Genomic DNA, 9,572 nt, shown 5'->3' with positions numbered 1-9,572 from the left:
CCTTTTATATATTACCTCAGTACGAGAGGCGTGTTGGGTAACTCTCAAGGTATAATTTTAGAGTTCACTTCACTCCAAACCACCACGTGAGGGTGAACTCACCCAACGCCAAGGAACAGCTATGTTTTCAAAATAAAAACATGATTTATGCGTACATAACTTTTTAACAGCCTTGGTGGACTCGGTTGGGATAGCCTTCGGCCAAGGTATCCCTGAAAACTGAGTATGAGAATAATTTTAGCACGAGCCAAGTTTGAAGAAATTCATAAGCCATATTGATTACTCAATGTAAATGAATTGATTTTATTTGGTTGAAATGAATTGAAAGGTGATGAATTACAGTATGATGATTTATTTTAATCGTCTCTATTTACTCAGCTTTAGATATTTTAGATGGTATTTGTTTACTCATTGGGATTATATAATCTCATCACCCTCCTTTTCACCCCTTTCAGGCTCAAGATAGTCAGTAGATAGCTCATTTGGTTGAAGGCTACAGTTGGACTTGCATCCTCAAAAACTGTAGGTTCACAGCCTTCATTACTTTTAGTCATTTGGGGGCCCACGTGTCATTGTAAATTAAATTACATACCTTGACTATCTGTATTACAGTATGTATGAATTTATTTCGCTTTTACACTACAAAAATTTCTTACAGATAACTCTACAAAAATTGTTTTATAAGAAAATAGAATATTTTATTGAATATTTTTATTATATTCAAATAGTCATAATTTCACCTTAAATGAATGTTTTAGACATCTAAACTTATTTTTTATTATGAAATATGTGTTTTGCACTTGCATACTACATTGTTAGCTGGTTTCAAAATTTTTAGAGAAAAATAACCAAAATACCCTCGAGAGACGAAAATTATATTTTTATTGTTTTGGTTTCGAAATAGTTTATAATCTCTCAAAACATGATACTTAACAACTGTTACTCACAGGGGATGTGCGAAAACTTATATTAAAGCCTTCTGAGGTTCCGGTTGGTATTATGGACAATGAATGTCCATCGGGACGACGCGGTGGTTGTCACGGGCTCGAAAGGAGTACCGGGTCATGACACAATTACTAACATTAAATCACACAATGATCTATAAACAAGTCATGCAACGCTAAAAACATATCAACCAGTCATGCAATGTTAAACCCTAATACAATCACGCGCACCCTAACCCTATGCCAAAATCCAATCATGCTGTCATGAAATGACCTATCAATATGTCACGCAATCACATATCAAACACTCAAGCAATGTTAAACCCTAATGCAATCACGCACACCCTAAGTGACCCCATTCTAAAATCCAATCACGCACAATGCGTAAGCAAGCCCTCAGTCACGCAATATCTAAACCCTCAACCCAATTCCTATCAAAGGGTCATAACGCATACATATCAAACAGTCACGCATACCCGGTCACCTTTCGACCCCAACAACACCAACAATACCACCGTCATGTTTATATTCAATAATTTCAAACAATAAGAATATCAATATGAACAACCAATATGTATAGGTTTATACTCAAAAACCTAAACCCTAAACATGAAGAATAACCATTTCTCCACAAGGTTCAAAATAAAATAAAAAAATATTATACCTTTCTCCACATAATGTGAACTTCCTCTCACTGCTCAATATGTCAACTACTTTTATGCGAATAATAACCACTGCGAAAATGCTCGAAAGTTGAACTAGCGAGGAATGCTTTTGACAGAATTGCTTATGAGGAGATGTATGGTCTGTCGATAAAAACTAAGGGGTTATGGACCAAATAAACATACTTGACCCATTAATAGGTTTCGGGTTGAGGCACGGAGCCAAACGAATGGGTCGATTTCATGACAATTTTGTTCAAATTTTATTTCTCTTGACTAAAAACAGTTAAAATTATAGGGAGGCCTATTCTCAGAAACGCCTTACGCATGGAGCCCATTTAAAAAAAGAACTCATTACAGTCTTGAAGAGAAAGTTTCAGAGTTTCTGAACAACAACAATTTTGCTGAATCCGATGCTTGTCTTAACCAAGAAACTATTGATGGCTATGGATCAAATGGTAATGAATCCAAGGACCCTATTGAACGTACCCTTTACTAGGAATCCCAGGAGGCTTTGCTTCAGGTATATTTATATCTGGATGTATTTCATGCTACCACATAGTTATTTAATTACCATGGGAATGGGATTTTCATCTTCTTTTCTACGAATTTTTTCTATTTTGGGTTCATAAACATCTCATGATATTTATGTAAACTTGGTTTCAAGGTTAACTACTCATAGGGAAAAAAAATCTGAAATAGCAGACAAAGAAGCAGCTTTCATTGAAATAGCAGACATGGTTTTGATAGGTTTGTCCATAAGCTAGCTAGAAACTAGACAAAATATCAATAAAGATTTACTTCCATAAGCTAGCTGCATATGAGACTTGTTAGTCAGTTAAAGAAAACAAAGTAAAAAATGGAGAGAGAGCTGAATCAGGGGGGTGTTGATTGTTTTGTAAATGAATGTTTATAATTAAACCACATGTTGGGTTGCAAAGCTTCATAAACATAGGAAAGCCCCTATTTTTTGTGTGGTACACAAATAATAAACCAGAGCCTTCTGTTTTCTATTTTCATACACAGATGATCCCTTCTTTTGAACTAATTTTGATTGTAAACTTGACAACTATTTATTCCTTAAAATAATTTATTATAAGATATAAATTACAAACTAAACGAATTACAATATATTAAAATTAGTTGAATGATTGTGTTATGAATTTCAGTAAAAGATGATATCAGTCTTGAACTTACAAGTAAGGGATTTTTTTTTCACATGATAAACATGCCTTTCGAGTTAGAGGTGTGATCTTATGATAAAGTGGTATTAGAATTTATTCAATTTTTCATTAAGGTGAGATTTCTATAAGTGATATTAAGGTCGAGATAATCTTGGACAAACATGGGTTCCTCTCCTTTATGAGTGAACGAACCAAGATAAGTTTTTTTTGTTTATGTGTAAAAAGAACCAATTTAACGTCAAATATTCTACTTGTCTTTCACCTAATAATTTTGTCTTTTGAATTAAAAATGTACTACTTTGAAATTAAGGAAAAAAAAATTCCTTTCTCACATTAATTACAAAATTTTATGCAAAAATTTCGTTATCAAAATGTTCAAATTTGGTTTAACAATAGACTCTTCATCTTTTATATAATTGTTTCTTTTTTGTTTGTTTGCTCTTGTGCTTAAATATTTCAGGAAATTCTAGAGCGTTATGCGTTGACAGGTTCCAAGTTACGACAAGAAATTTGTGGAATCATAGAGGTAGCAAGAGAGACAGACTTTTGCAGCTGCACCAAGCCAAGCATTGATGGTTGCAGCAACTGCTTGCGAAAGAGAGTAACCAATATGCTTTGTGATAGTGGACTTAATGCCTCTCTCTGTGTTTCCAAGTGGAAACACACCAGAAAGTATCTCGGAGGTTAATTTCTCATTATATTATTGATTTAATATTGAATTTTATTGATTTATTTTTATTTTATTTAATTTATCGAATATCACGGTTCACACCAATCTACAAAGTATTGTATGATTTGATATATTCACAATTTACCAAATATCATGATTCACGTCAACCTGCAAGATATTATCTGTTTAATACATTGAACTTCACAATTTTGCCTCACAAAAAATATTTCGTTGAAAATGGTACTAACACTTAAATACACTATCGTAGTTTAATACATATCGATATGAAATTGACTACTGTCTTTTAAGATCATGATATATTTTCAATTTCATTGATGAAAAAAGTGATGAATTTGAAATATTTCATTAATGCAAGCTATAAATTTTGATAAAATATTGATCTAATTATGTTATGTATTTACCTAATGACTTTTAGGTACACATGAATACATTGAGGTGATTGCAAGCACACAAGGGAAGAAGAAGCAAATCCCGTTTGTGATCGAATTGGAGTTCCGAGACCAATTCGAGATTGCGAAAGCATGCGATCAGTACAGCAAGCTTGTAGAGCAACTACCCAAGTGTTATGTAGGCAAAGCTGATTACCTGAACGCCATGGTTGGTGTCATGTGCGATGCAGCCAAAAGGTCAATGAAGGAGAAGAACCTCCACATGGGTCCATGGAGGAAGAGAAGCTTCATGCAGATGAAATGGTCAAATTCTTCAGAGCCACGCTCTACTGAATGAAACCCTCCCTACCAAGTTTTGTTAAGTTCCTGTGCAGGCTAGTGCATCAATCTTGCTTCAACCTCTTAGAAGCTCCTGGTAATTTTGTTACGGCCGACAGGTGAGATAATAGGCAAGACCCCATGGCAGAGAGTCCCGACGGGGCGCCAATTTTTGTATTCCAAGGAAAAATTGAGTGTCAGCTTAGGGTCAATATAGAGTGTATGAACATATGTAAAGTGTTGAATTCAGAGCAGTTTGATTCACAGTAAAAATGCTATCTGTATTGCTTATTAAATGTATAAACTTGCATGGATCATCCAAATTGATGCCTTCTTCAATGTTAAAATGTGAATGCGCCAGTTGAATTTTGCAGGTAGGGGCGAATCAAAGCTGATGATAAGTGGCTGCCGTCACCTTCATTTTTTTCTTTGAATCAATTCATTAATTCGATTTATGATTTTATATGATTATCTTTTAATCATCGTTTATAAATAATAATTACAAAATTTATAAAAAAAAAAACACTGTTCTAAATAACGTGTATATATCATTTGGAAAGAAGATCCAGGATGAATGAATTGGGATTGTGTCCCACCTGGTAGAAACGGAGAAGTGTAAGACTGGCTTGGAACATTCGTACACTTTTGATATGTACCATACAAAACTCTTAAACTACTTAGAATTTGAAGTTTAGGAAAATTTAAACAAGTTGTTATATTTTTATTACGTGAAATTAAGTTTTTTATATCTTTATTTTAATTTAAATAAATTTTTATAATTAATTATTGATTAATTATTATTAATCAAAACGTCACTTATCATTTTATATGACTTGACATACTGATATATCATAATAAATGATAATATAACATGTTAATATAACATAATGACATAATCATGTAATATTTTTACTTTCTATGTCAATGTCACTTGAATATTAAATGAATATTTTGATTAATAATAATTAGTCAACGATTAATTATAAAAATTTATTTGACTTAAAATAAATTTATAAAAATTTAATTGAACTCAATAAACTAATACAAATTAATTTTAAAATTTTTTTAAATAGTTCAAAATTTTTTTCAAATATTATACTTATATTAGAATAATAAAAGTAAAGAACGGAATGATGAAGGGAATTCAGCTAATTCCATATATTTGATTGGCTGTACAAATTTTCTTACAACAGAGTGACAGCTTCAGCATAATTTAACAGCTGAAGATCTACCAATGAAGTCTCACTTCAATAGTTAGATGAAGGGCTTGGGAATTATTAAGTCTTACCTCAGATCCCCACTCCACCCTCATCACTTGAGCTAAAGCTCTGGTGACTCTTAATTTTTTACTTATGCAAGTAATCTGATTAATATAAAAAGGCAGCTTGTTAAAATACTTTGAGAAAATACCAAGTATTCATTCTTCCCATGTCAAGTTGGTAAACCCAATCTTAACTCGACTTACGCCAAACACTTCTGCCAAGTACTTCCAGAGGAAAGCAGGCAAGGTGATCAACGAAGACAAAGACGTCGCTAGATTGAGTGAAGGAGCGTCATACCCAGTTCTTCAGAAAAAGTAAACTAAAGTTCTTCGATCGCATTATCAGACAAGTAGGAAGATCTTGATATAATTATGAACGTGAGAACTACACATCCTATCAGATTAACTTTCCAAGAAGAGGATAACAACCTGCGACAACCTAAGCTCAAACCTGTTACAGTAGAACCAAAGAAGAGAAAAAAAATACTATACCAAATACTTGGCCAAGAGAGCCGGGAAGAATCCAGTCTTGCAAAAATGTTACTAGCATCAGAATTGAAGAAAGGCAATTGGAAGAGAAAAGTATGTAGAACAAATTTTAATGTGATTTGTCAATTGTACTTTGATACAAGAATGATTTCTGGAATCACATACAGTACTCAATAATTTCTTTTCTAAATAGTGTCTATGCTACAAATTAATTCAGCCTAGAATAACACTCAGCAGTGGTAACTGGTAAGGGGGAAAAAGTAGAAGAATGTTCATTATATGAATCAAGTGATAATTTTGAGCTAAGCTAAATAATTGCTGTTGCTTTTGTGCAACTCAGAACCCATCTATATCAAATCTTGAATAGAAGCAGTAAAGCACCTTTAGGCTTTAACTCCCTTGAAAGAAAATGAAAGAATCCTGAAGAGTCCATCAGGGTTATCAGCATGTACCTATTAAGAGATTAAATTGAAAATGAGCACTCTTTGACATAAAGCAAAACAAACATTAATAAAAATCTTCACATTCAGGAAAATAACTCAGCAAGCTACAGAGCACTATTCAGCAAAAAAATAACTAAATCAGCCCACAGAATCACATATCGAACAGAGGTTTTCCATATGTTGTTGCTATGTTACAAATGCAGCAGACCAGACTACTTTCAAATGCTCTGAATGCGAAAAGACTAGGAGGTACTGATCAGGAAAGCTGCACTTTATTTTTTTCCTTTTTAATTTTCACGAGTTACACAGCCTTTTTCTATTTAGGTTGCATAATTTCAAGCTGCCTGAAAGTTCCTTTTATCTCTGGAAGAGAGTGATTATAGAACAATGTCAGTCTGGAGACATCATACTAGGATAGCATAAGCAACTTCTTGGAAAGCTATAATCCTTCTTAGGTTCTAAACACATTATTGAGTATGAAACTCGGTAGTAGTTCTTAGGATCTACCCCAGTGTCGTTTAGACACTAAAAAGAGATATTACCATACTTGGCGTAACTCCAAGTGGAAAATGCTTGGTGCAAAGTAATAATAAAGAAAGTAAAGCATGTGCAACGGATGTACCCAGTGCCCAGCATCTTCGAGGACATGCATTTCAACTCCACCTCCCCCATCAGCAGCAGACTCTTTCAGCAGCATGGATTCACTGAAGATCTTCAAGGGCCCAACGATGCAAACTCCTTTCTGCTTTCAAAAAATTAACATGCACACCACGAGGTAGATTTTCCACCACTTCCCTGCATTTATTCAACCAAAAGAATAAAATGAAAGAAAATATACAAGCTTTAAGTTCAAAAGGTTGCAAATATATTAAATAAATGCTTTTTCAAAGAAGCAAACAAATTTCACTTCTTTTTTTTGTGTTTATCATTTCCGAAATATAAATATAAAAGTCACATAAAAGACAGCATTGAGGGTGAATGTAGACAAGTAAAATAAAAAACAAACCACACCCTACAGCTGAATCTAGGTGAGATTACCATAAATTTGTTTCTTCATAGGACTGGTACATTTCAGATATCCCTTTAAGGTCAAACACCCATGAGAAGCTTGATGATGGTGTACCAGCAGCAGCAGTTGGTCGAAGATTAGTTACAACCCACTGAATGAGTAAAAACTAGGTAAATATTGGGAGCAACAGAAATATGACATCATCTGAGAAACATGACAAATGATGTCAAATCAAAGATGAAAATGTTATTCCTTTCTCTTTTATTTTTCTTTTATAGTCATGAACTCATCTCAAAATAAATATAACAGTATCTAAAAAGAACTGAGAAACAAAGATCATACAGATAACCAATTGAAAGTCACAGCTCAAAAACTTCATTACCAAACAATGTGCTGGAGATACAATGACGAATCAGCAAACAGTAAGAATGATGTAAATATTTCTAGAAGATAACACATTTTCTTTGCAGACAAACTGGCAAATTCCCCTGACAGGGAAGAATAATCTGATACAAGATGCCTTGACTCTCAAATATGGATCTAGATGGACACACCAACACTTCAATCACAAGGAAGCAGCACCGACAAGACAGTTTATCAATATTTTAATCCAGAGTGATTTCAATCAAGACAACATCCGTGATAGACCAATTCACACCCCCCTTCACACTAACAAGCAAATCCTGAACAGACCTTACAGGACAATAGTATATGCTTGTTTTCCTGCCCTCATGCAAAACAAGCAAAGCAAAGAAACATAAAAGTTCCTCCAATCGTTATTCTGCACATTTAATGAACATACTGTATTATTTCTACAAGAAAAGAGTAAACTATTGGTAATAGATTAAAATATATTGGCTGACACCCAGGAATATTGGCTTTATGACATCATCTATATTTTAAAAGTTTAAAGGTGCAGAAAGCTACTCCTATTTCCATCTATATTGCCATATTGTTAACCTTAGACAAGTAAGATCAAACTGTTCCCAATAACAGTTGCAAACAACTTGTATTGTAACAGGCTGTGTCAACATCTGTTGAGAGAACATGAAATGCTTTCTCTTCAATATGTGTGTTAGTGTACACGCATGTGTGTGTCTGTTTTCCCGGTTTTTTTTTTTCTTTAAGTTTTAATTCAGTGCCATATGGGTTTGTGTTTATTTCCTTTTTCTCCTTTTTCTTTTCTCATTTCTGATGTAGTGCTTAGCCTAATTCTGGAAAGAACACTGAAATAGAATAAGAATCTATGTTGAGTTCAGTGAAAGAGAGAAAGCACTGTTACAAGCATACCAATTTGATCAAACTCAAAAAAATAAGCCATCTTCTGATGGTCAGAAAAGAATATATATATACCATTTAATCCAGGGTTCTGAAAGTTTTTTCCTTTTTCTTTTATTGAGAATTTCTTGTCAGACATGGAATGCCAAAATCATGATTAAACCCAAAGAGGCCCAAATAAAAATATTTAAAGACACTTAAGTCCCTCATTCTTTAACAAAATGCTTAAATATTTCATGCAAATGAGCTGTAAAACAAAAACAAAAACTAGAATAATTTCAAATTTCTTTTAAAGGATGTCTTGGAAGGACTAAAACAGTAGAATCAGAATGTTCCATCCCAACGCTACAAAAGCCAAATGAAAATGAACAAGAAAATCAAGTATATACTTGATCACTAGATCATAGAGCATGTCCCATGATGGTCAAGCAGATAGTTTCCAAATTGATTTTGCCTTCTTTAAGACAGTCCCAATGGAGATTGAACTTTGTTGATTACAGAAAACTCCACAAATACCAAACCCAAAACAAAGCAATTTTCAGTAACCTAGAGAACTGGGGAACCATATACCAAACTTTTATCCACAAATTAAGCTAAGACTAAGATAACACATCTGAAAGAATATATATATATTGTAAAGGGGGTTCTTGTGATAGGGAGAGGAAGCGTTGCAAACAAGTAAAATGATGTGCCAGAGGCGGTAGAGAGGAAGATTGAAGCAGTTCCTGAAGTACTAAGTGCTGTGGCAGGTGGAAGACAATAAGTAGAGTTTTAAAAAGACTTAGAAAGTACAAGATAATTAGAGAGAGAAGCTCTCAAGTTAAAAATGTGTTAGCTTGGAGGGAGAGAGAAGAATCCTCCCAAATGAATTGTGAGGCTCTATATATAGTGCTAAAAGTGACGG

At 33.6% G+C, this 9,572-nt stretch overlaps 1 protein-coding gene and 1 long non-coding RNA gene across 2 annotated transcripts; one reads left to right on the top strand and one right to left on the bottom strand.

Moving 5' to 3' along the window:
- LOC18594773 lies at positions 2,835 to 4,207 on the top strand. Its single transcript, XM_018124415.1, has 3 exons — positions 2,835 to 2,852; positions 3,251 to 3,473; positions 3,897 to 4,207. The coding sequence occupies exons 1-3, from the start codon at positions 2,835 to 2,837 to the stop codon at positions 4,205 to 4,207; spliced, it is 552 nt and encodes a 183-aa protein (XP_017979904.1).
- Positions 6,035 to 7,569, bottom strand: LOC108662667. Its single transcript, XR_001928603.1, has 3 exons — positions 7,420 to 7,569; positions 7,004 to 7,176; positions 6,035 to 6,390 (listed from the first exon to the last, which is right to left on the bottom strand). It is a non-coding gene; the product is annotated as an uncharacterized LOC108662667 (long non-coding RNA).

Source organism: Theobroma cacao, chromosome 7 (genome assembly GCF_000208745.1).
Source record: "Theobroma cacao cultivar B97-61/B2 chromosome 7, Criollo_cocoa_genome_V2, whole genome shotgun sequence".
NCBI classification, from domain to species: Eukaryota; Viridiplantae; Streptophyta; class Magnoliopsida; order Malvales; family Malvaceae; genus Theobroma; species Theobroma cacao.
This window is presented reverse-complemented; position numbering and strand designations above follow the sequence as displayed.

Bases quoted from the DNA above. Each gene is read 5' to 3' on its own strand.
- LOC18594773 (XM_018124415.1), top strand. The intron at 3,474-3,896 runs GTTAATTTCTCA...AATGACTTTTAG, and splicing joins CACCAGAAAGTATCTCGGAG to GTACACATGAATACATTGAG.